General features: G+C 47.7%; 1 protein-coding gene across 1 annotated transcript in view; it reads left to right on the forward strand.

Annotated features, from left to right (window-relative positions):
* Window positions 1-26,805, forward strand: part of CCDC33 (coiled-coil domain containing 33) — a 110,641-nt gene that overhangs the window by 37,498 nt on the left and 46,338 nt on the right. The window contains exon 9 of the mRNA XM_028743828.2: window positions 10,649-10,768. Coding sequence (XP_028599661.2) covers window positions 10,649-10,768 — 120 coding nt within the window. The remainder of the gene's footprint in view (window positions 1-10,648; window positions 10,769-26,805) is intronic.

Here is a 26,805-nt window from a genome sequence, read left to right on the forward strand (position 1 = left end):
GGTGGTTTTTCCATTGCGTTCCCGAAGCCATTTTTACACCTGAAAACCAGGACATGCCAGGAATTTGCCTGACATATGGCAAGCCTAACTGAGACACATTCTCATGTACCAGGCCACAAATCTCCTGAGTTGCTGTGCCCGCTGCCTCCATCACCCTTTCATTCTTTTTCCTCGTGGAGAAGGGCCATGGCTGAGTTTGTAAGTGAATCTGCTTTGCATGCAAGAGGTCCTGGGTTCAACGTCTAGCACAGGGGTCTGCAACCCGCGGCTCCAGAGCCGCATGTGGCTCTTTTACACCTTTGCTGCGGCTCCGGGGCGGATACTAGCGAGGGGAGGAGGCACATTGTGCGCCCCGACACTCCCCACTGTGGCGGGCGCTGTACTGGCTGTGACGTCGCATGGGGGCGGTGCGTGCATTAGTCATGCACCATCCCGACGTCACCTTCCCGGTTTTGCAGCTCCCAGTTTTTTTTTCCTTCGGAAACGGGTCCAAGTGGCTCTTTTTGTCTTAAAGGTTGCAGACCCCTTGTCTAGCATTTCCAGATGAGGCTGGGAATGTCCCCTGCCTTAAACCAGGGATGGCCACCGACTTGGATGGCTTTAAAAGAGGATTAGTCAAATTCATGCAAAAGAGGGCCATTGATGGTTACTAGCCATGAAGGTTACGCTCTGCCTCTGCAGCTGAAGGTAGCAATCCTTCTGAATGCCAGAGGAGAGAGAGTGGCTCTTGAGTTTGAATCCAGCTTGCTGGTTGTGGGAATGTTCAGAGAGGCAGGAGAGGATATATTGTTTAATTATATCCTTTCCAACTTGCGTTAGCAAGTTCTATAATTTAGCAGAGTAACATTCCCCTTTTTAAACTTACGGTACACAGCGGATACGTTTGCCAGGCTTGTTTAAGCCTCTAAAATACGTTTCCTTTGTATTTTAGTGTTTTGTTGGAAGCCGCCCAGAGTGGCTGGGGGGACCCAGCCAGATGGGCGGGGTATAAATAATAAATTGTTGTTGTTGTTGTTGTTGTTATTCCTGGTAATTCCCCTTTTATTCCCTCCTAAAAAGAATAGACACAACACAGTCTTGTATAAAAGTATAAAAGAGTTTACTCACTCATTCTGTTCACAGATGGATCCCAGAAGGCAGACTTAAGTTACAAAATATATACACCTGGAATCTATCCCATAGGGAGATAGTTCCTTTGTCCTCTCTTGGCCAAGAGAGCATCTTAGGCTGATGCTTCTTCTAGTAAAGCAAAATAGAGAAGAGATGTGGTGGCAAGTCCTGTGCTTTTGTTACCTGCACAGGTGAGGTCACGGCCACCTCTGGTCACATGTAGAAGAAGTTTGTCCCAGCACAGGAGGAAACAGGAAGTTTATCTACTGCCCAGACAAACATCCCTCTTCATGTGTAAACATGTCCACTCTAGGAATGTTGTATTTGACTGCTCTGTGTTTCACACCCCACACTGGTTTCCCACAGACAACTGGATGGGTGACTGGCCGGATCCAACAGGCTTTTCTTGTGTTACGTTTTTCACCCTCAAGAGTAGCTGACACATGGACCGAACTAGTCATACGGCAGCACCTTATGTTCCTATGAGGCACTGTCAACATTTCCACAACCAGAACCCCCCCCAAAAAAAACAACAACACCCTGACACAAAATCTGCATTTGCATGGTATGAGCTACCATTTGGGGGGATTTAATTAAATCTAATAGAAACAGCACTTTTGATCCTACATTTCTTTTCCTTGCTCGCTGTCACTTTAAACTGTTTTAACCAAGTAACAAATTGGGGTTTTCGGGTGGTCTTTAGAAGAAGAGAAACACACAAAAGGCAATCCCGGCTGATAACAGTAGAATTAAACACCCCGTCATGCGATGCGACTTGCTTTAAAGTGTCAGGTTCTGACAAGTCCCTTAGCGCCCAGTGGGCTGTAGAAAGGTGGGGAGAGAACATAAATTAAACTGATAATGTTTGACGATGGAAAGAGAGACGCTCTTTCCCTTGGGGTGGAGGAGAGCAGTCTTTTGCCAGGGCATCTGGGCACCTACTCTCTGACAACAATGGCTGTTGTTGTTTTTTTGTCACTTTGCCTGCAGAGTGGTGCCATTTGTTGATCTCGTTTTATTTATGAATCGCTTCCCAGGTCGCATCTCAAAGCCATGTAGCAATAAAAAAAAACCCCACAATAAAAATGTGTATTAAAAATATCCTATGTTATAATAAATTAGAACCATTTCATATACAGTGGTACCTCGGGATGCAAACGGGATCCGTTTCAGAGCCCCGTTCGCATCCTGAATGGAACGTAAGATGCAATGGCACATCTGCGTGTGCACGAGTCACGTTTTGCCGCTTCCACGCATGTGCATGACGTCACTTTGAGCGTCATCTTTTAATGCAGAATGGACCAAATTTCTCCCTCATTCCTAATATGAAGTGAGCCAATATTTTAGGTGTTCTGGTTACAACATGTATATTGTGGGGATGTTCAGGGAGGCAGGAGAGGATATATTGTTTAATTATATCCTTCCCAACTTGTTAACTTGTAGAATAAGTTCTACAATTTATTTTTTATTTATTTTTTCTGTGCTATATATTTTATTCGTTTTCCATAACAAATTATACATCCAAAACATCTTTTTGACATCCAAATTCCTCCTTATTGACTTCCCTCCTCCCGCCTAAAAAACCTTCCTAGTACTTACTTTCTCCACATTTCTTAAATTTAAATTACACCACCATATTATTAATTTTTTACAATCTAACAATATTCCTACCTTTTCTCTTCACAGAGCTTCCTTAAAACTTACAAACGTTATCTGATTATCACTTAATTTTTGCATATATTCAATAAATTTCATCCAGTCTTCTGTAAATCTTTGATCACGTCGGTTCCGGATCCTTCCTGTTAGTCTATCGAGTTCCGCATAATCCATCATTTTCATTCTCCATTCTTCAATCGTAGGTAACTCTTCTTGTTTCCACTTCTGGGCCATCAAAGTTCTTGCTGCTGACACTGCATATAAAAATATCTTCGTATCTTATCTATCTCATTACCTATTATTCCTAGTAAAAACGCTTCTGGTTTCTTTACAAATGTATATTTCAATACTTTCTTCAATTCATTATAAATCATTTCCCAAAAGTTTTAAACTTTTTTACAGTCCCACCACATATGGTAAAACGTTCCTTCCTTTTCTCTACATTTCCAACATTTATTACTTATCTTATACATCTTTGCCAGTTTTACAGGTGTCATATACCATCGATACATCATCTTCATTACATTTTCTTTTATAGCAGTGCACGCCGTAAATCTTATTCCATCTACAAGTTCTACAATTTAACAGAGTAACATTCCCCTTTTAAACTTTCACAGCGGATAGGTTTGCCAGGCTTGAATAAGCCTCTAAAATAAGTTTCCTGGTAATTCCCCTTTATTCCCTCATAAAAAGAATAGACACAACACAGTCTTGTATAAAAGGATAAAATAGTTTACTCACACATCCTGTTCACAGATGGATCCCAGAAGGCAGACTTGAGTTACAAAATATATACACTTGGACTCTATCAGGCTAATGCTTCTTCAACAAAAGCAAAATGGAGAAGAGAGAGATGGCTGCCTCCCCTGTGCTATTTTGTTACCTGCACAGGTGAGGTCACGCCCACCTCCGGTCACATGTAGAGGAAGGTTGTCCCAGCCCAGGAGGAAACAGGAAGTTCCGACTGGCTGATCCAGACATCCCCTTTTTATGTCCGCTCTAGGAATGTTGTATTTGACTGCTCTGTGTTTCACACCCCACATATATGGCTTTGTACTGATACCTAATGCAGGGAGTTACAGTGGTACCTCAGGTTAAGTACTTAACCTGAAACTGTTCATAACCTGAAGCACCACTTTAGCTAATGGGGTTTCCTGTTGCCGCCGCGCCGCTGGAGCACGACTTCTGTTCTCATCCTGAAGCAAAGTTCTTAACCTGAAGCACTATTTCTGGGTTAGCGGAGTCTGTAACCTGAAGCGTATGTAACCTGAAGCGTATGTAACCTGAGGTACCACTGGATCTGAAAACTGCACCTGTCTGTTTCCTTGTTGCTAGCATACGGCTGCCTCATCTGGAAGGACCTGATCTGGCATCCTTTCTAGTTTACCTTTGTGTTTTCCATGCTTCACTGAGGCACTGGGACATTCCAGGAGGTAGTGCTACCTGGCTTTCATTTCCGCAGAACAAAAGGGCATGGGAATCCTGTGGCGTGTGTGCAATATTTGCTTTGAATACAAATAGTTCTGCTCTATCCTGCCTTGGTCAGACCCCACCTGGAGCCCTGTGTCCAGTTCTGGGTGCCACAATTTAAGAAGGATATGGAAAAGCTGGAATGTGTGCAGAGGGGGGGGGGGATATTGGGAAAGAGGTGATATGGTAGTCATCTTCAAATATCTGAAGGGCTGTCACACAGAAAATGGAGCAAGCTTCTTTTCTGCTGCTCCAGATGGGAGGACCTGGACCAATAGATTCAATAGATGACAAGAAGTGAGATTCTTCCTATATACTAGGAAGAACTTTCTGGTGGCAAGAGCCATTCAACAGTGGAAGGGACTCCCTTGGGAGGTTGTGAACTCTCCTTCCTTGGAGGTTTTAAGCAGAGGTTGGATGGTCATCTGTCAGGGTCTTTTTAGTTGTGACTCCTCCATAGCAGGGGGTTGGACTAGATGACCCTTGGGTGCCCCTTACAATCTATAACTCTTTGTTTCTACGAAATAAAAGAGGGCTAGGATGATATGAGCTTCCCCTTTTGTTTTGCTGCTGTCCAGCACTCTTTCAAGACTTTGGAGAGTTCAGTGTTTGGGGTGAAGTCAAAGGGCCATAATATAGGGTCTGGCACTGATAGGCAGTGGCTCCCCCCCCCAAACCCTCCCACTCCCATCAGAACAACACTACACAAACCAATCGTTGTTGCTGTTACCACAAAACCAGGTGACCAGGCCACTGGTACACCAATATTTTGGAGAATTTGCAGCTCAGCCCCAAAATGAATCTGAGCCTATGTGAGAGCAAAGAGGCACCCCTGCAAGGAAGTGTTTGCCCTTCTCTGTGTTGAGCTCCCTAGGGACTGAGAGGCCGCAACGGGGATGAGGAGCCTGGGGCCTCTTCAAGCCCATCTGCCCCGCATGGCCCAGGGATGATGGGACACAGACGTTTGGCTTTATCTGACGGGCGACTGCGGGGCTCCCACTTCTACGCCTCTTTACATCCTGGCAAACAAGATCTTTCTCTCTCACACACGCTCATTCTCTTTTTATATATATTAATTTTTATTAATTTTTTAACATATCATTTTCAACAGTAATTAAACATACTTTTACATCTTATACAATTTTTTGACTTCCATCAATCTCGTCTGAAAATTTTCCAATCTGATCTCTTAGTATACATTTCTTGCTTTCCCTTTTACATTTAAGTCTCATAGCTGATATCTCTATTCTTTTTCTACTTTGTAGCGTTTCATATATTTCTCCTTACAAAACTTCTTGTGGTCCTACTAGCGTAATTTGTTGATTACAGTTGTTCTTCAAATAGTTCATATACTTCTTCCAATCTTCTGTGAATCTCTGGTCCCACAGGTTTCGAATCCTTCCTGTCATTTTATCCAATTCTGCATAGTCCATTAATTTTATCTGCCATTCACCTCACACGCGCATTCTCAACGAGTGCTGTTTTTCACAAACATCTTCATCCTCTTAGTGGAGTTGTGTGTGTGTGTGTTTAGTCTTCGTCCAGCTGAAATGGCTTCCTTAGGTACTGTTGCCAAGTTATAATTTATTTATTCATAATACATTGATGAGCCAGTGAGTAAATCACATTGTGCATGTTGGAGTTAACTCTTTATTAGCAAGACCAGGATCTGCACAGACATGACAGAATGTCAGGCCTAATGAGCTCATTCCTGGTGGGTCCTGCCCTATGGATCAGTTGCTGAGACTGAAAGCCCCTAACTCCCCACAGTTGTCTTAAGTCTCTTCCTTTCCAGGGCTTTCCCCCAAGTAATCGGAGACTGTGCCTCTGTGAAGCTAAACTCTCCTCTGCTCTCTTCTTGCCTCTCCCCCCTCCTGGGGGAAATGAGCTCATTGTTAGGATATACGGTAGTTCCGTTCCACCTTAAAAGGGTACAGGCATGACTGTTGTGTGTCACAAATGCCTGTTTACTTCCAGCACAGATCTGCTGGGAACTTCCGCTTGTATATAGCTTTTGCATTGCTGCTGTTTTGCTGGACACGAAGGGAAGCAGACATGGTTTTTCTTTTGTTCCTGCTGCTGAATAAAATGCTGTAATATACAGTCATACCTCGGGTTGAATGTGCTTCGGGTTGAGGGCGTTTGAGTTGCACTCCACAGCAACCCGGAAGTAACGGAGCACGTTACTTCTGGGTTTCACCACTCACACATGCGCAGACACTCAAAATGACGTCACGCGCATGCGCAGAAGTGGCAAAAAGCGACCCGCACACGTGCAGACGCGCCGTCACTTGTTACGTTCGCTTCAGGATGCGAACGGGGCTCCGGAACGGATCCTGTTTGCATCCCGAGGTACCATTGTATACTGCTTACACATGGCTCTGTCTGCCTCTTCTGCTGTGAGAAGATTTATTCACTCTGCTGATAGAGCGTGCACGGGTCTCTAAATGTATCTGAGGCTCGTGTCACTGACTGATGCTGTTCCAAGGGAGACCGGTGATTGTCCAGCTGCTGGCCGGTGGCTGGAGCCAGCTTGGGGCCTGTCTGATGCCCCCATCTACCCGGCAGTATCCCAACACTCATTGCAGCAGAAGGGGGAGACACTCGTGCCTCTTCACCAGCCCTACTCATCTCTGCCTCTTGGCCTCCCTCCTCTCCTGATTCAGCTCCAGCTCCAGCTCCTGCCCCTGATTCCTGACTTCTTTCTGCCACAGACTCTCCCCACTGACTAAGCCCTGTTATCTCTTAAGCTTCCGACACCCCTTCCTTGTCTTCTCCTTCTGACCACTCATTGTCTTCCCACTGCCACTCCCCTTTTTACTCTGAGGAAAGCTTACTTGAACGTTGCCCACTGCTACTGAGTGAGATGGGCCCAGTGGCTGGGCCCAAATTAAGGCAGCATCCTGCCATCCGCTGCTTGTAGGCCAGGGGATGGACCAGCGCAGAAATTTGTGGGGTTAGAAGCAAGTAAGTGAGCACGCAAACAAGCGAGTGAGCGAGCAAGCAACAAGCAACTCCAGCAATCCTGCAGCTGTGTTAGCTTGCACATATAAGAGCCGTTGTGATTACAGTAAGGGGGAGGGGGGAGATTATTACAGAAGGAAATGAAAGGCTAGTGCCTGAATGGAGGTGGGTTGTGGGCTCTCCATTATTCTCTGCCAGGTTCCTTCCTGCCCTAATCCCCCTCCTCTTTAGCTCAGAGTCCTTAGAAAATCTTGATTGCTGCAGAAATTACAGAGGAGTGATAGAATGACTGCCGAATGGAAACGGACGGAGCCAGCCTCGCTTTGTTAGGCAGCTAATGAGTGGAAGACAGCGGGGCCAAAGCAAAGCGGAGCAGAACATGCACACACAGAGACATTGAAATGAATGTCTTTGTGGAAGAACATTTGTCCGTTCCCACTCACTTCTCCCAGAGGAGGGTTTAGGAGAGAGCTAATTGAATTAGGAACATGTGCAGCTCTGCTAGCCAACCTGCCCTGTCTTTGTCAGGCAAAAAGTGGGGTGGGGTGCGGGACTGGAGTCATCTGTATCCTTCCTGCCCACCTTGGGCGCCATCTGTGCGCTTGGTGTCATTTGCAAGGAGCCTGATAAACTGTTGCATTTTGCATGAGCCGCTTCTTCCCCACGAGGGTCTGCACAAACTGGGGCGTGATTGCTGCTTTGGATGCCAAGGGCGCTCAGCCAAGGTCAAAGGCCTCCCAGCCGAATGAAACGTGAAGGCCCAGAAGATCCGGCTGGTGGAGTTAATAAGGCGCTGGTCAACAAGGGCATCAGCAGGGCATCCCCCTGCCACCATTTGGGCAGTTGCTCACTCTACACATCCTTCTTGTGAGCACAGACTCCAGGGATGGAAGAGGATCTGAGAGAGAGAAGAAGCAGGACAGTCAGTCCTTCTTCACAAAGCATGTAGAGGGACTTCTGGAGCAGCACGCCTACATTCGGGTGGGGATCAGTGCTCCTGCTGTCTCGAGGCAGACCCAGTGTTGGAGAGAGGCAGAAATGGGTGACAAGGCGTAAGTCACCTGACCTCAGGGGGGGATCCTGAGGGCAGAGCCCAAGGCAGCGCGAGAAAACAAAGTACCGTATTTTTCGCTCTATAAGATGCACCAGACCACAAGGCGCACCTAGTTTTTGGAGGAGGAAAACAAGAAAAAAATATTCTGAATCTCAGAAGCCAGAACAGCAAGAGGGATCGCTGCACAGTAAAAGCAGCAATCCCTCTTGCTGTTCTGGCTTCTGGGATAGCTGCGCAGCCTGCATTCGCTCCATAAGACGCACACACATTTCCCTTTACTTTTTAGGAGGGGAAAAGTGAGTCTTATAGAGCAAAAAATGCGGTATATAGCCAAGAAGCAGGGAGGACCTCCGCACAAAAGGGTTAATTCCCTCTCTGACACAAACACCCCAAAACCTGGGGAGGCAGTGCCAAACTCTCCCAAAAGAGAGAGACTGTTAAAAACAAGACGTTTTACTCCCATAAACGGCGGTAGAGAACTTAAAATCTTTAACAACTCCCCACTAGCGAAGGTGGACAGCAAGGGAGAGACAAGATAAAAAGCTTTTTTAGACACAGAGTTTGGCTTGAAACAAAGAGGGGGTCACAACACAGCACAGACAACTCCTGTTATAATACCCCACGAAGAGTTTGTTAGGAGCAAAAACAAACACCCCAAAGATTTAAGGAAATTGCAATAAAAAAGAGACTGAGATTTTTTGGGAGGGGGCAGAACCTAGCTATCTGCAACACGATTGGTCAGTTAAATGTTTTTATTTATTTCCTTGATTTAGGGGGGCAGCTGCTCCCCCCAGTCTGGCTACGCCCATGGGGACCGCCAGTTTGGAAGACTTTGAAAGAGGATTGGACGAATTATTGGACAAGAGGGCTATCATTGGCTACTAAACCACGATGACTATGCCTCTACAGTCTGAGGCAGCCCTAATGAGGCATCACGGCCTCTAGTCACGGCGGCAGGAGGCTCCGAGGGCCACTTTGCCACCAGCCACCCGCAGCGGCCAATTTGGCGAGTTAGGGATGCGTTACAAGGAAATGAGTCGGACGCATTTGCTGGGCACGTCAACGAATGCCGAGGGAGCTGGTGGAGATTGGCTCCTTTCGGGAATGATTGAAGTTTTTGCGCTCGCTGAATCCGCTCCAATTAGAGAGCCACCCCTGTTTGCTTAAGGACCATCTGCCGAGTGTCGTTTGTTTGCACCGTTGATGAGCTTCAGGCAGCAGCTTCTAATTGATCTGTAGGGCCCTGCCAAGGGAGGAGAGGCAGCCGCTCCCAAGCCAAAAGCAGGGTGTCCAACCTTGTCACTGATCTGGGGCGGACAGTGATAGGAGGGTGTGATGGCTTATTCCACGGGTAGGCAAACTAAGGCCCAGGCGCCAGATGCGGCCCAATTGCCTTCTAAATCTGGCCCCCAGACGGTCCGGGAATCAGCGTGTTTTTACATGAGTAGAATGTGTGCTTTTATTTAAAATGCATCTCTGGGTTATTTGTGGGGCATAGGAATTCGTTGGGTTTTTTCCCTTCAAAATATAGTCCGGCCCCCCACAAGGTCTGAGGGACAGTGGAGCGGGCCACTGCTGAAAAAGTTTGCCTTATTCTTTGCAAGAAAGGGGTCTGTGCAAGTACATACATGTATACTAGAATTTCCCAAGTCAGACGTGGACACCTTGTGTGCTTGTTGTGTGACAAGCCAATGTTCACCAATTGATGCTTTTTCTGCTAACTGTTAAAGACCCAGCAGTCCAGCTAGGAAAATCAGTTGGCAATCTTTGAGACCGAACGGAGACCCTAACTTTCTAAATGCAAACTGAACTGAATTCCCCCCCCCCTCCCAATTTCCCTCACATTCTGATTCTCTGCTGACCTTGTCTCCCGGTCCTGCAGACCATCACCACCCTGTAGTCCAGCCTTGACATTTTTCCACAGAAGTGGCTGATGTTTTTGAATAAAGCTAACGATATTGATGGTTGTCATGATTTGATGATTAGTTTTACAATTTTCAAAACAGCATCTTCATCTATACACAGGTTTCGGGGCTCTGTACGTAAAAAATGCAACTAGTCCTATACAGTGGTACCTTGGTTTAAGAACAGCTTAGTTTATGAACAACTTGGATTAAGAATGCTGCAAACCCGGAAGTAGGTGTTTTGGTTTGTGAATTTAGCCTTGGAATAAGAACATGTTTCGCTTCCTGTTGAGTGTGTCCCATTTATAAACTGAGTCCCCCACTGCTATGGGAAAGCACGCCTTGGTTTAAGAACGCTTTGGTTTAAGAACGGACTTCCGGAACGGATTAAGTTTGTAAACCAAGGCACCACTGTAATATTGATACAAAATATTAACCATTATCCATGCAATAATGAATATTGTAATGTTCTGCATTTCTTATTGCACAGAGGCCAGACCTGTTTTTGACATCATCCACCACAGATGGCCTTCCTGTCCTGGATCCAGAACTGGTGGGGCAGCTGGGGACCATCAAGGAGCCCTGGACAAGTGTGGTGCCCCGAAAAGAGGTGAGTGACTCCTTTTCCTTGAGCTACGTGAGATATGGGAAGGTCTAGCGACAGGGCTACAGAGCTATATTTCCCTTGAAGTTAGAAATCACTGGGAACTTACAGTGCCTTTGCAACATCTAGTAAAGGTAAAGGTAAAGGTACCCCTGCCCGTACGGGCCAGTCGTGCTCATCTCGCTCAAGAGGCCGTGAGCCGGCGCCGTCCGAAGACACTTCTGGGTCACGTGGCCAGCGTGACGAAGCTGCAGCTGGCGAGCCAGCACCAGCGCAGCACACGGAAACGCCGTTTACCTTCCCGCTATAAAGTGGTACCTATTTATCTACTTGCACTTAGGGGTGCTTTTGAACTGCTAGGTGGGCAGGAGCTGGGACCGAACAACGGGAGCTCACCCCATCGCGGGGATTCGAACCGCCGACCATACGATCGGCAAGTCCTAGGCGCTGAGGTTTTACCCACAGCGCCACCCGCGTCCATTGCGATTTGCAAGTACAAAAGCAGAGCACATGGAAAGTAAGCGCACTCCTGAAGCAAGCAGCTCGACTGCTAGAACTGCGTCAATTTATATTTTTTTATTTTTGCAATACAGTGGTGCCTCGCAAGACGAAAAGAATCCGTTCCGCGAGTCTCTTCGTCTTGAGGTTTTTTCGTCTTGCGAAGCAAGCCCATTAGCGGATTAGCGCTATTAGCGGCTTAGCGGGCTTAGCTGATCAGCTGATAAGCGGCTTAGCGGATCAGCTATTAAGCGGCTTAGCGGATCAGCTGTTAAGTGGCTTAGCGGATCAGCTGATAAGCGGCTTAGCGGCTTGGGAAAAAGTGGGGGGGAGGGGAAAAACCCTGCAGAAACTCGCAAGACATTTTCGTCTTGCGAAGCAAGCCCATAGGAAATTTGTTTTGCGAAGCACCTCAAAAACGGAAAACCCTTTCGTCTAGCAGGTTTTCCGTCTTGCGAGGCATTCGTCTTGCGGGGCACCACTGTAATTTTTATTAAGGTGTTCAGTCCTGCAATACAATATGAAAAAGGGAAATAGATACTAAAAGAGGGGGGAAAGAAGCACACAAACAGCAGGGAGAGGATTAAGTACATATATCTGAGGCAGTGGACTCACCTGGAAAATATATATTCCAGGAGAAGTGACAAGAGCTTATTCCTGCAATTGAGCGTGGTGGCAACTGATGCAGGTGCCTTTTTTTCCTCGTGTGTGTGTGGTCAGATGGATGGACGTGGGATGGGAAGACCTGCACTGTTTTGTTGTCCTGCCTCTTTCCTTTGCTTCTTTGGATTTGGCGGCCATTTTCTCTTGTGCCATGAACCTCACAGCAGCCATTTTATGACTGGCACCCATGGCACTTTCTCAGAATTCCAAATGTGCCCGCTACCCCCCAAAAAAAGTCGGATGAAGAGTGAATGCAGAGCTCTTTTCAGGGGCAGGGGCAGCACATACAGTGGTACATCGCAAGACGAAATTAATTCGTTCTGTGAGTTTTTTCTTCTTGCGAGTTTTTTGTCTTGCGAAGCATGGTTTCCCATAGGAATGCATTGAAAATCAATCAATGCATTCCTATGGAAACCGCCTTCAGACCAGGTCCGGGGACACTCTGTCCCCCGACCTCTTCTGAAGGCTGGGGGGGGGGGACAAGGGCTTTTCTTCCCACCGCCAGCCTTCAGAAGGCTGTTCTGAAGGCTGGCGGTGGGGAAGAAAAGCCCTTCTCCCCACCTCCCGCCCCGCAAGCTCCGGGGACAGGAAGGCTTCGCTGCCGCCCGCCAGCATTTTAAAATCGCCCTGGGACAGCGGAGAAGTCTCCGCTGTGCCGGGAAGGCAGGCGGGGGGGAGCAAAGACTTTTGCCCCCCGCCGGCCTTCAGAAGAGGTCCAGGACCTCTTCTGAAGGCCGGCGGGGGCAAAAGTCTTTGCTTCCCCCCCGCCTGCCTTCAAAAGCCGTCGGGATAGCGGAGAAACGCGCTGCGCTTCTCCGCTATCCCGGGAAGGCAGGCGGTCGGGAGCAAAGACTTTTGCCCCCCGCCGGACTTCAGAAGAGGTCCAGGACCTCTTTTGAAGGCCGGCGGTGGCTGAAAGTCTTTGCTCCCGACCGCCAGCATTTTAAAAGAGGTCCCCGGAGATTTCCCTATGGGCTTTCTTCTTGCGAAGCAAGCCCATAGGGAAATTCGTCTGGCGAAGCACCTCAAAAAACGGAAAACGCTTTCTTCTTGCGAGTTTTCCGTCTTGCGAGGCATTCGTCTTGCGAGGTACCACTGTACATGCTCCTCCACCAACTGCCTGAACAAGGTCTGTCTTGTTTCTAGAAACTCAGATCTCTGTTGCAGGCCAGGTGTCCATTGCAAGGATCCATCACTGGGCATGTGCCAAGGTCCACATTCCTCTGTGGGGCCCACTGTTGACTCTGTGCACCTCCCAGCACTCCTCCTTCTCATCTGCTCACCTGCCCTTTCAAAGCAGAGCCCTGCTGGATCAGGCCCCATCACAGGGGCCAACCAGATGCCCATTGTGGGAAACCAGCAAGTAAAACAGGAGCACAAGAGCCTTCTTCTCTTCCAGCAAGTGGTATTTGGAAGCACTGCTACCTGTGACCACGAAACACAGCAGAGCTATCGTGACTGATAGCCGTTGGTCACAGAATCCCAGAATTACAGAACTCTAAAGCTGGAAGGTCCCCCTCCCCCCAGGGCTCATCTAGCCCAACTCCACCGCAAAATAGGGAACAGGGAAAGACTCTATGACAGGTGGCCCTCCAAATTGCATCAAAACCTCTAGGAGAGTCCACTGCCACCTTCAACAGCCCCCTCCACGAATTTGTCCAATCCTCTTGTGGCTTAGGGCCCTCGTATTTACAGGACTGCCTCTCCTGGTCTGCCCCACAGAGGACCTTAAGGTCCATGAATAATCACAGTTTAGAGGTCCTGGGCCCTAAGGAAGTCAGATTATCCTCCACCAGGGCCAGGGCCTTTTCAGTGATGGCTCCGACCTGGTGGAATGCTCTGTCCCATGAGACCAGGGCCCTGCAGGATTTAACATGCTTCCGCAGGGCCTTTAAGACAGAGCTATTCCACCTGGCTTTCAATTTGAACTTAGCCTGATCTTTTATACCCCTTTCTTCCTTTCCTTCCCCTCCCTCCCCTTTTTATGAAGATTCCCCACTCTGGGATCCCACAGCTAATTCTCCCCTGGTCCCCTCGCTGGCCCAAATAGGACTAATTTAGCCAGCTAGCCCTGGTGATCATCTAATGTTTATTGGATGGATTTCCCCCCTAAATTGATTTTTGAATTCTGAATTGATTGTTATTCACGTTTTATACTGTATTTTATGCTGGTTTTTTTGTTGCATCAATTGTTTTAAATTTGTTGTTAGCTGCCCTGAGCCCAGTTTTCTGAACCGGGAAGGGCGGGGTATAAATAAAAAAAAATTATTGCTATTTATTAAAGCCTTCTAGGTTGGTGGCGAGTTCCACAGTTTAACTCGGCACTGCGTGAAGAAGGACTTGTTTTTCTCTCTCCTGATAATATAATTTGAGAGGAGAGGAAGCAGGTTCCTCTATCTTGGTGTCCACGCTGCCTTGGTGGGGTGGAGGGAGCTGGGTATTTCGGTGCATGGGGAGCGGAGGGCAAACAAACGGATGAAGCAAAGGGAGAGTCGGGGGGGGGTCTTTCTCGGGAGGAGGGACCTGCTCAAGGCACCCCCCCCAAACCTGGAATTGACAACTGGTAGCAGGTATTGTACTCTGACCCCATTAAAAAGAAACAGCAGCCCATGGCTGGCTGTATGAGTTTCAAGGCTTCCGGCACAATAAAGAGGATTCAGTTCTGAATCCATTTAGCTAATTCTTTGCTATTACAGCTGCATTAGTCTTTAGACCCCAGGCTTTCCCCCAGAACTCGTATCTTTCAGGACTGTGAATATACGGCTGACTTCATCAAACCTGGGGGATTGATAAAATCGTTACTAGTGCCTCAGTCACTAAGTGAAGGTCTCGCACACTTCATCTGTCTGCATTTAAAAAAAATAAAAATAAAATAGCATGCCATTAAAATCTGGTTATTAAATGCCCCGGAAGAGGAACAAAGGGTGCAATGGCAACTGCTGCATTTTTAAAAGCACTTTAAAAACGGGGAATTTGCACACAGCAGAATTTGACATTTTTGCACCCTTTGCCCAGATGTTCCAGAGCAGCCACAGATCTGGGTTTGCCACAGTTGCTGTCTGAACCAGAGAGTGGTAATCACAGAGCTCTGCAAGCGTGGCCCTAATAAATGTGTTTGTGAGGAGAGAGAATGAAATCTTATTATTATGGTGATTATTTTAATTTATCACACCCCTTTCATCCTAAGGTCCCAGGGCAGGCTGCAATCATTTCAAGTAAATAACACTGAATAAAAATAACAATAATGTCTAATGAAAAGTAACAGTTCATACAACAGCTTATATTGTATTTAGGTTTTCAGTCTTTCTGCATTATAAAACTTCAGGATAAGGATGGTGAAAGCATGGGTACTGGATGCACAGGGGTGTGGTTGTGTGGTTGTGTGTGTGAGAGAGAGCATTCACATGGCTTGGTTTATCCTCCTCCCCATTTCCGACTCTAAATTTATCCTCCAAAGCTTTTGCTAGCCTCCCCGCCACCTGCAAGCACAAGAAATAAAGGGATCAAACAGCTACTTGCATCCCTCCCCAAATGGCTATTAGCAACGTGTGTGTGTGTGTGTGTGTGTGTGTGTGTGTGTGTGTGTGTGTGTAGGGTATTTAAATCAGGAAAAACAATGCAGCTAAATTGGAGCCTCCTACCCCAGTGGCTCCACAAAGTTAACAGGAGGTAGAGGTTGTTAAGCACCCCCCCCCCGTCAGAGCCCCTTCCCCATATTTAAGGCAGCAGTGTGAGGCTGTGACTTACTGGCTTTTTCCTCCCGCTGCTTTGACGAGTGATTTTGGATATCTGCATTAAGTTATGCAACTGTGAAGCTTCAGGGTGGTAGGTGTGAATAGAGAGATTCTTTCGGTGGGTTTCCCCCATTATATCTGGTTTTGTGTGCTCTTCTTTCTGCCCCTCCTCCCCAAAAACACAGTTTCTCTATAATGCAGAAACTAATGCTTGCATCTGCAACGTGTTGATTTAAGCAATGGATTGATTGTAATGCAAAACCGCGACAGCACTGTTTCCTCTTCACAAAGCAACGTATTTTTTAATGCTGCAGAGGAATTTGTATGGGTTTAGCGCACCCTGCTACCTTCATTGTGATGCTGCCGACTGCTTGCTAACCGCTGGCTCTCTCTCAGCTCGTGCAACAAGCACATCCGTGGCTTTGGGTTCTCATTCCACATGCTGGAACAAAGCTGGCAATAAAATGCAAGAAGCTGTTTTTTGCTCCCCCTGCACCCAGCATACAGATATCCAAACCCCACTCACTCAATCTACAGAACTTTTTTGCTTTGCCGTTCGTTGCTGTATGGAGTTAATTTTGACCACGGCTTAATAGGGAAAAAACACCATAAACGACTCGATGCATCACGGCTGGACAGGAACCAGCCCAGCATGTGAGCGAGTGGCGCTCCAGCAGGGGGCCTGCAGCCTAGTAGGTGAGGAAGCCTTCTGAGTAAAGGTAAAGGACCCCTGACCGTTAAGTCCAATCGCGGATGACTCTGGGGTTGCGGCGCTCATCTCGCTTTACTGGCCGAGGGAGCTGACGTTTGTCCACAGACAGGTTTTCCGGGTCATGTGACCAGCATGACTAAGCCGCTTCTGGCAAAACAAGAGCAGCACACGGAAACGCTGTTTACCTTCCCACCACAGCAGTACCTATTTATCTACTTGCACTTGACATGCTTTCGAACTGCTAGGTGGACAGGATCTGGGACTGAGCAACGGGAGCTCACCCCGTTGCAGGGATTCGAACCGCCGACCTTCCATTCGGCAAGCCCTAGGCTCTGTGGTTTACACCACAGTGCCACCGACGTCCCTGCCTTCTAAGTAAAAGGTAAAGGGACCCCTGACCAAACAACTGGAGCTCACTCCATTGCAGGGATTTGAACCACCGACCTTCCGATCGGCAAGCCCAAGAGGCTCTGTGGTTTACACCCACAGCGCCACCCGCGTCCCTGCCTTCTGAGTAGTTCAGAGCAATTGGAAAGTCGGGGCTGAAAGAGATGGTTTTGTGCTCTAGGGTTCGTTGAAGGAAAATGCTCATCTAAAGCAGCACAGGGGGTTGCGGTTGACTGTGTCCTTGATCTCTGATGATGCCAGAGGCAGCAACGCCTCTGAATACCAGCTGGTGGGAAAGGCAGGAGGGGAGAGGGGTCAGGTGCCCAGGTTGTGCTTGAGGCATCTGGGTGGCCCCTTCAAGAACAGGATACTGGACTGGATGGGCCATTGGCCCAATACCTCAGGGCTTTTTCTCAGCCAGAACTCGCTGGAACTCAGTTCTGGCACCTCTCAGGTGGGCGCCATTGCCATTCCAAGAGAATGTTGAGTTCCAGCTTCTCTTCTTTTGTTAAGAATGCTACCCTCGGTCTGGAAAATGTATTTTACCCCGCAGCATCCCTTAGGTCTGGGGTGAGAAGCCTGTGCTGGACTCCAACGGCCACCCCTGCCCATTGGCCATGATGGATGAGGCTGACGGGAGCATTGAGAGGACGGCAGGCTCCCCATACCAGCTTTAGCCAAACTCATCAGAACTGACTTAGGGCATCTGAAAAGAAAGAATAATGTGAGGGTTTTCCAGAGGAAGCCTCCTTTGCTGTTGCTGGGTTTATTTTCTCACAAGGCCAAAGCTGAAGACAGACACTTTTATTATTACATGGGCTAGAATTGCAGCGGATGTCTTCAATGTATCATGGGCTGTAAATGGTATCCCAAGGACCAGGTGGCTGGGGTGGGGGGTGGGAACCACTACAAAGGTCTAAAAGATGTCCATGTATCTTGCTAATAATAATAATAATAATAATAATAATAATAATAGATATTATATTATATTATTATAATATATTAATAATTATAATTAATAATTATTATTCCCCAGCCACTCTGGGCACCTTCCAACCAAATATTAAAATACAGTAATACATCAAACATTAAAAGCTTTCCTAAACAGGGCTGCTTTCAGATGTCTTCTTAAAGTCTGGTAGTTGTTTTTCTCTTTGACATCTGGTGGGAGGGCGTTCCACAGGGTGGGCGCCACTACTGAGAAGGCCCTGTGCCTGGTTCCCTGTAACTTGGCTTCTCGCAGCGAGGGAACCGCCAGAAGGCCCTCGGCGCTGGACCTCAGTGTCCAGGTAGAATGATGGGGGTGGAGACAAAATACGTATTTCTTGCTCAGTGCACACACCGTTCTGAATAACAGTTTGTGAACTTGTGCCGTCAACCAAGCATTTCGGATCATTTCCAACTCTGTACAATTGTTTGCTTCCACACAAACAGTGTGGTGGTGCACAGTCACATTTGCATGTTTTTGTAAGCAAAGTCGTCATGTGATACACATTGTGTGGTATTACAAATACAAGTTTAATGTGTGGTATTACAAATACAAGTTTAATGTTTAAAGTGTATGGTTAGTTCAGCTTATATTTTAGATATTAGTCATTAGGATCTTAATATTTTCAACAGGTATGCATATTTTCATATTTATTATTAACAAGAACACAATACTGCACATTTATTTTGTATCCCAAGTAAATATTTTTAGCTGATCTGTCCTTGCTGGGGGGCCTGAAACATTTCCCCCTGGGGTCCAGACCTGCTCTTGGCGGCTGTGTCCTAGCCAACACGAATCTCAACATTGCAGAGAAGTAGGGCGGTTTGCAAGGCCCTCAGCCACAGCCCTTTTGCAAATGGCAAGCTGGGTTCATGTCCCATTGCATTTTCCTTTTTTAGATAAATGCCTTGTACTCTGGGCATGGCAAATGAGGTTCATCATGAGCTGCAATCTTTCCTGACGCTTCCAACTTTCCTCTTGCGAGCTGAATGACACGGGAGTCCCAGATCGCAGTTTGCATTTGTGATAGAAAACGTTGATGATCTTGCCTGCTGTTAGGAGCAAGAGACAAGAGGCAGAAGGAGAAAACCAGCTGTTGTGCGAATCTGGCTCTGGGGAGAGTTTTCACACATGTCACTCCAAGCACCTTTCAGCTGCACTCACACTTGTCTGTTTGTATGTGTGAATGTTGGCATCGCGAGAGAGAAAGTGGAATGAGCCTTTGATCAAGGTGCATTTTAGTCAGTGTAGGTTTTATTATAAAATGCATTCAACAGACAGCAGCAGCAGCCACCAAGGCCCAGGGCCTGAAGTTCTTATGGCCGTCACTGCTTCCAGTAGCAAATTCAGCTGGTGCGTACTGATGGGTTAGACTCGGAGTCTCTATGGAGGAAAAAAGAGAAAGGAGGAGGCGGTACCAGTATTCCTTGGGGGGACCCAGAAGCTTCAGAACCACAAGTAAGAAGGGGGGAAAGCAAATTCATCCCCCCCCCCCCGAAGTCAGTGAGGACTGAGCCTACTCAATAGGAATGATGACTATCAGCTGGAAAGGGGGGGGGGGGAATTATGGCAAAGGAAACATATATTAGCATCAAATGTGTGCAAAAACGCATGTTTAAGCTTTTTGAAAGGAAAGAAAAGGAAAGAAAGAGAGAGAGAGAGAGAGAGAGAGAGAGAGAGAGAGAGAGAGAGAAAGAAAGAAAGAAAGAAAGAAAGAAAGAAAGAAAGAAAGAAAGAAAGAAAGAAAGCCATAAACATATGCAGTAATGGGGTGAGCATGGCTAGAGTGTGGGACGTCCACATTCCCAGACTATGCTCTGTCATTTTAACCTGTCAGTCTGCATACCGAAGGGTTTCAACAACTTCCTCATATGGATGAGGGATGGGAGAATACTAGCAGTTCCAGTACCTCTCAACTTCTCATTTCCCACTCACACACTTCCCCACATCCATTTGCATTTTTTTTAAAAAAGTCCTCATGAAAATTCATCAGCATTTTCTTGCAAATTTCTCCTAATAGGCACATTTTACCTAATATACACATTTTGCAAAGCAGGTTCCCCTAATATAATGCCTTTTTTCTATGTTACCTTTTCTTTGTGAGCTTCACTAATAGATGCCTCTTTATTCATGCTTTGCCACAGCATAGGCTCTTTTGTACGCATTACATGGCTAGAAGACTCCACTGTAACATTCAGAGAAGGGCCAATTTAGAAGGACGTTTCTATGTTTCAGTTTGCGTGTTGTTTTGGGAAGTGTGGATTAGGCAAATTCACCTATCAGTACACACTGAATCAGCTTTCTGCCTAATTCAGATGTGTATCCATACCCTCCAAATGTCCCGATTTTTCCGAGACTGTCACAAATTTCCTAAATCATGGCTTCTGACTTGATCCTAGGGCGCCTCAATTTCCCCTGGCCAGCAGACAGCTCCAGTCATGGCAGCATTGGGAAGGAGGCAGGTGGGCTCTAGGACCCTGCTAGTGGTCTCACACCTTCTGATCCCTCCTCTTGTTGCTTTCTTCAGGTGAGGGAGAAGGGGCTGGCCCAGCCAGGGTGCCCAGTGGCCTCCCCAAGGCAAATGGAAGGATTAATGGGTGCCCAGAAGGCCTCTCCAATCCCTGCCCTGCAGGGCGGAACACCTTTGCCATGTTTCCATGCAGTGTAGAAGTCACTCGAGCTGTCGTGCTCTAGGGCTGGGATCCCATCCTCTCCCCACAGCCCTGCCTTCACCCTCAACAGGACATTGCCGCAGTGCCCGGTCTTCACAGCGTCCCTGGATGCCACACACACACGGGTCCGTTCTGCACAGGTCCATTGTCAGATAGAAACTGAAAACATTTGACGGGTGGCATGGCCAGGCCAGCCTGGGTGCATGGAGAGGCGTAGAGATCTTTTACCTCAATTTCCTGAGACATTCCCCACTTTTCCTGCTTTGTGTTTCTGCCTTCGGCCTGCTTTCAGGGCAGGGCACAAGGCACTTTGGGAGTTTCCCTCCTTGCTCAAGTCGCACATGTCTTCTACAGCTGGAGCAAACCATTCACAGGCATCAGTATTCCTGGCTCGTCTCGCACGCTCCGTAGTAACCTACTGGGGGCTTTTCCAATTTGGAAGACGGTATAGCAAGATGCTGCAAATCTACTGCTGGCCTTGCATGCCACTGGTGCCGCCACTCTGCCAAACTAGAGATTGTCAAGAGCAATCCAGGCAAGAGGCTGTGAAAGTCAGGGTGGCTCCAAGATTCACGAGGCAGGATCTTTTCCGCTTGACATCCATTCGCAGTTGTTACAGTGCCATCTAGTGCCATTTAGAATCAATGCGCGTGCATTCAGCAAAAAGCATGCACCTCCCTGCTCCATTCAGGCATTTGTTCTGACATGCAATGCTCGCCATGTGCAGGAGGGAGCAAGGAGCGTTGCTGCTGCCTTCATCTCTGGACTACCGGCTTCCCATGGCCTCCCACTGCGGTTGGCCGCTGTGAGAACAGGAGGTTGGACTAGGTGGGCCACTGACCTGATCCAGCCCAGCCAGGCTCTTCTTATCCTCCCTGTATTTCCCTGACAAAATGCATTTGTCATGCTTCAGTTCTGTGCTTTTATGTGTGATTGAAGAGGCTTGTTACTGGGGATTTTGACCCTGCTGTAATCATTCCTATTGTCGCTCTGAGCTGGAATTGGCTCCTGTTTCAGGGCTGGAGCAACCGAGCAAAGCCCATTTGGCAAGGAGGACAATGGAAGCTAATGCATTTCGTGGTGCTGGATTGCACCAATCTTTTCCCGAGCTTCTCTGCGCTACAGCCCTTAATCCTCTGCGATTAGCTGCCACCTGCCGCAAGGCTTGTTATTACCAAGGTAGAATTTTGAGGCTGATCCCTTTTTGCTGGCTTTCGATAAATGGCACTTTGAAGAGGGATGCCTGAGTAAGACGATCTGGGAGGAGAGTCAGAGAAAGGGGGATGGGGGAAGGCTGCAAACCCCCTCAGATTGAGGAGTAGGTGTCACTAAGGCTGTCATTCTGTGGACACACAGGAATCTGTGTTGCAGGGCTTGGACTCGATAACCCTCAGGGTTCTTTCCAGCTCTTCTATCTATGATTCTATGCGTCTTAGATGAGTCAGACCATTGTCTGGCATCCGTTTGTCTTGGGCAACAACAGAGGAGTGTGCCTTATGAAGTGAGGTCAAGCTGTTGGAAGTTTGCAGTATCTGCTATGGTTGTAGAGCTCTGCACTCCTTCCATTTCTCCTCTGGCCACTGCTAGGGATACATGGCTGCCTATCTCTAGGCACTGTGGTCATCTGCAAGGGATTCCCACATTGCAGGCTTGATGTTGCCAGCCTTCATGTCGTGGTTGCAGACAACTTTGTAGCGCAGAGTTGGCCTGCCAGTTTGCCCTGTGGAGAACTTTCTTGGTAATCCTGCCATCTTCCATCCTGTGGGCGTGACCAAGCCAGCGTAGAAGTCGCTGAGGCAGGAGTGCAAACACCCGGGGAATGTGGGTTTAGAACAGGGGTCAGCAACCTTTTTCAGCCGTGGGCCGGTCCACTGTCCCTCAGACCATGTGGTGGGCCAGACTATATTTTGAAGGGGGGGGGATGAACGAATTCCTATGCCCCACAAATAACCCAGAGATGCATTTTAAATAAAAGCACACATTCTCCTCATGTAAAAACACCAGGCAGGCCCCACAAATAACCCAGAGATGCATTTTAAATAAAAGGACACATTCTACTCATGTAAAAACACACTGATTCCCGGACAGTCCGCGGGCCAGATTGAGAAGGCGATTGGGCCGCATCCGGCCCCCAGGCCTTAGGTTGCCTACCCCTGGTTTAGAAGAGCACATCTTTGTTTTGACTTTTTCCCCGCCATGTGATACCCAAAATCCTCCTGACACGGTGCATGTGGAAGGCGCTGAGGCATCGCTCATGACAGTTGTAAGTTGTCCACGACTCACTCCCATAGAGCAGCATGTCCAACGCGTAAGCCTAGTAGACCTTCATCTTGGTATTGGCCGTTGGCATCACATTTTCCCATACCCTTTTGGAGAGGTGATTGCCAAAGCTGCCTTACCAATATGCTTGTCCAGCTCTGCGATGGTGGAGAGATTGCTGGTTATGCTGGGACCCAGGCAGAGAGAATTGTCTCTCTAGTCACCAGTGCTGATGCGTGGAGTGCTGGCGACATCCTGACCCAATATGTTGGTCATTGTCAGGCTGATGGTAAGGCCAAACTCCCTCTAGGCTTAGCAAAACAGCTGATGAGTCTCCGTAGTGATGAATCTTGGCGTGTGCTGTCAAGGCTGCGTCATCTGCAAACAACATCTCTTGGATTCGGATCTGCCACACTTTTGTCTTGGCACAGAGACATGCCAGGTTGAACTGACCCCCATCACTCCTCAAAGGAAAGTACACACCAGTTGAACGCATAGGAGAGCAACAGGGAGAAGAATATACCAACGGGTGTTGCAGCGAGAACACAGCCCTGTTTCATGCTGCTCTTTATAGGGAAGGTGTCCTGAGGATGAGCCGTCATATTGGACAGTGCCGTACATGTTCTCATGGAAAGACACAATCGCCTAACTCAACATTGTCTACAGGCAGTGACTTGCTAGGGTTTCACAGAGCTATTTATTTGCCCTTCCTGGAGATTCCAGAGATTGAACCTGGAACCTTCTGCATATAAAGCATAAGAGCACCAGAAGCTGCTTCATGCCCAGTTATGCTCTAGGTTCTTCTAGCTTAGTATTGCCCACACTGACTGGCAGCTACTGTCTAGGATTTCAGGCAGGGATCTTCCCTGCTCAACCAGAGAAGCATAATAATAATAATAATAATAATAATAATTTATTTATACCCTGCCCATCTGGCTGGGCTTCCCCAGCCACTCTGGGTGGCTTCTAACAAAATATTAAAATACAGTGGTACCTCGGGTTAAGTACTTAATTCGTTCTGGAGGTCCCTTCTTAACCTGAAGCACCACTTTAGCTAATGGGGCCTCCCGCTGCTGCCGCGGCGCCGGAGCACGATTTCTGTTCTCACCCTGAAGCAAAGTTCTTAACCCGAGGTACTATTTCTGGGTTAGCGGAGTCTGTAACCTGAAGTGTATGTAACCCGAGTTACCACTGTACCGTAATGCATCAGACATTAAAAGCTTCCCTAATCTTTTCCCCCCCTCATACCTACGGGACCGCCTCTCCCAGTATGACCCACGGAGGACCTTAAGGTCCATAAATAGCAACACCCTAGAGGTCCTGGGCCCCAAGGAAGTCAGATTAGTTCCACCTGGCCTTTGGCTTAGAATCAGTTTGATTCCCTCCCCCTCTCCTGTGAAGTGGCTGCATCCTAATGTTTTAATGTTGTATTTTAATCTTGTTTTTTAAATTGCATTTTAATCAACTTGTATTTATTGTTGGTTGTTAGCCACCCTGAGCCTGGTCTTGGCTGGGGAGGGCGGGGTATAAATAAAATTTATTATTATTATTATTAAACAGGGCTGCCTTCAGATGTCTTCTAAAAGTCTGGTGGTTGTTGTTCTCTTTGACATCTGGTGCGAGGGTATTCCACAGGGCAGGAGCCACCACCGAGAAGGCCCTCTGTCTGGTTCCCTATAACTTGACTTCTCGCAGTGAGGGAACCGCTGGAAGGCCCTCAGCACTGGACCTCAGTGTCTGGGCAGAACGATGTGGGTGGAGACGCTCCTTCACATGGCTTTAAAACAGGTTTCACAAATTCATGGAGGATGGGGCTAATGCTGGCTTTTGGGCATGATGGCTCGGCTCTGCCTCCACAGTTGGAGGCAGAAATGTTTCTGAATGTCAGTTGCTGGAAGCTACAGGAATGAAGAGGGCTTTGGTGCCTGGATTCTGCTTGTGGGCATCCCATTGAGGCATCTGGTTGGCCACTGTGAGAAGAGGATGCTAGATGAGGTGGGCCATTGGCCTGATCCAGCAGGCTGTTCTTATGGAAGAGGGCTCTTGTGCTCTAATCCTGCTTGCTGGTTTCCCACTGGTGTCTCGTTGGCCACTGTGGGAACAGGGTGCTGGACTAGAAGAGCCTTTGAACACCTTTCAATTCATATATTAATAATAATAATAATAATAATAATAATAATAATAATAATAATAATAATAATAATAATTTATTATTTATACCCAGCCCATCTGGCTGAGTTTCCCCAGCCACCCTGGGCGGCTCCCAATCAGTGTTAAAAACAGTACAGCGTTACATATTAAAAACTTCCCTGAACAGGGCTGCCTTAAGATGTCTTCTGAATGTCAGGTAATTATTTATCTCTTTGACATCTGATGGGAGGGCGTTCCACAGGGCGGGCGCCACTACCGAGAAGGCCCTCTGTCTGGTTCCCTGTAGCTTTGCTTCTCGCAATGAGGGAACCGCCAGAAGGCCCTCGGCGCTGGATCTCAGTGTCCGGGCTGAACGATGGGGGTGGAGACGCTCCTTCAGGTATACAGGACCGAGGCCGTTTAGGGCTTTAAAGGTCAGCACCAACACTTTGAATCGTGCTCGGAAACGTACTGGGAGCCAATGCAGATCTCTCAGAACCGGTGTTATGTGGTCCCGGCGGCCACTCCCAGTCACCAGTCTAGCTGCCGCATTCTGGATTAATTGCAGTTTCCGGGTCACCTTCAAAGGTAGCCCTACGTAGAGCGCATTGCAGTAGTCCAAGCGTGAGATAACTAGAGCGTGCACCACTTTGGACTGGGTTGATCCAGCAGGGTATTGTCTTTTCTTCTCAAGCACTTTATACCTATTTGTGAACAAAGATCATGATGATGATAATAATAATAATAAAATTTTATTTATATCCCGCCCTCCCCAGCCGAAGCCGGGCTCAGGGCGGCTAACAACAGTAAAGTAATACAGCAGTCTAAAATCAATTCATTATAAATTGTTCAAATTGAATTAATGGGAACCTTTGGGCTAGAGTTCTGTGAGGATTACCAAAGGAGGGGGTCAGGCTGTGCCTTGGCCAAAGGCCAGGCGGAACAGCTCCGTCTTGCAGGCCCTGAGCAAAGATGTCAAGTCCCGCAGGGCCCTAGTCTCTTGTGACAGAGCGTTCCACCAAGTCGGGGCCACATCTGAAAAAGCTGTGGCCTGGGATCTCCAAGATGTTTTTGTTTGAAGACCGTAAGGTCCTCCTGGGACATACTAGGAGAGGCGGTCCCGTAGGTACGAGGGTCCTAGGCCATATAGGGCTTTAAAGGTTAAAAACAGCACCTTAAACCTGACCCTGTACTCCACCGGGAGCCAGTGCAGCTGGTATAGCACTGGGTGAATGTGCTCCCGCAGCGAGGACCCCATAAGGAGTCTCGCCACGGCATTCTGCACCCGCTGGAGTTTCTGGGTCAGTCTCAAGGGCAGCCCCACGTAGAGTGAGTTACAATAATCCAGACGAGACTTGGATTTTGCAGATTCCCCATGTATTCCTATGAACTTTGTTGCATATGCTCTGATTCTTCAAGAGCCTGCCTTGGAAATTGGCGGGAGGGGAGAGAACAGGTCCAGAGCCCTTCTGGTAGATGTAACTGAGCTGTTGTGCAGCATGGATTGGAAACTGGCTGAGTCCTGAGCAGAGCGCTGCAAAACCTCGTTGTTGCACTTGTCATGGAACAGTTGATTGGTGCCTGATTTACTGCTAATTCTGTAAGCCAAACAGACCTTTTTAAGTGCTAATTAACAGCCCAAACGAAAGGAGCTCATTAGACGTTGTTGTAGCTAGCTCGCTAACAAGCCCAAATTATTTTGTGCTAATTAGAATTTTGAGCCAAGCAGGGTCTGCCAGCCAAACTGAAGCAGACAGAATATGAGCAGAATATGGTGTATGTGAGAAATGTCATATCTTGGCATATTGAATGGTGAGGGGGAGGGAGAGAGAGAGAGATGTCTTTATTTTCTTTTTGCGTCATTAACCCCCAATGGCAAATCGGCATTCATTCAGTGTTGAATGAAGCATATCCCAGCCTTGTAGTACAAGCTGACCTTATGGTCTTTGAGTAAATGGATGTACTGCCCACCTTGGGCCAGTAAATAAAACCTGCAAAGT

The sequence above is a fragment of the Podarcis muralis genome, chromosome 9 (genome assembly GCF_964188315.1).
Source record: "Podarcis muralis chromosome 9, rPodMur119.hap1.1, whole genome shotgun sequence".
NCBI classification, from domain to species: Eukaryota; Metazoa; Chordata; class Lepidosauria; order Squamata; family Lacertidae; genus Podarcis; species Podarcis muralis.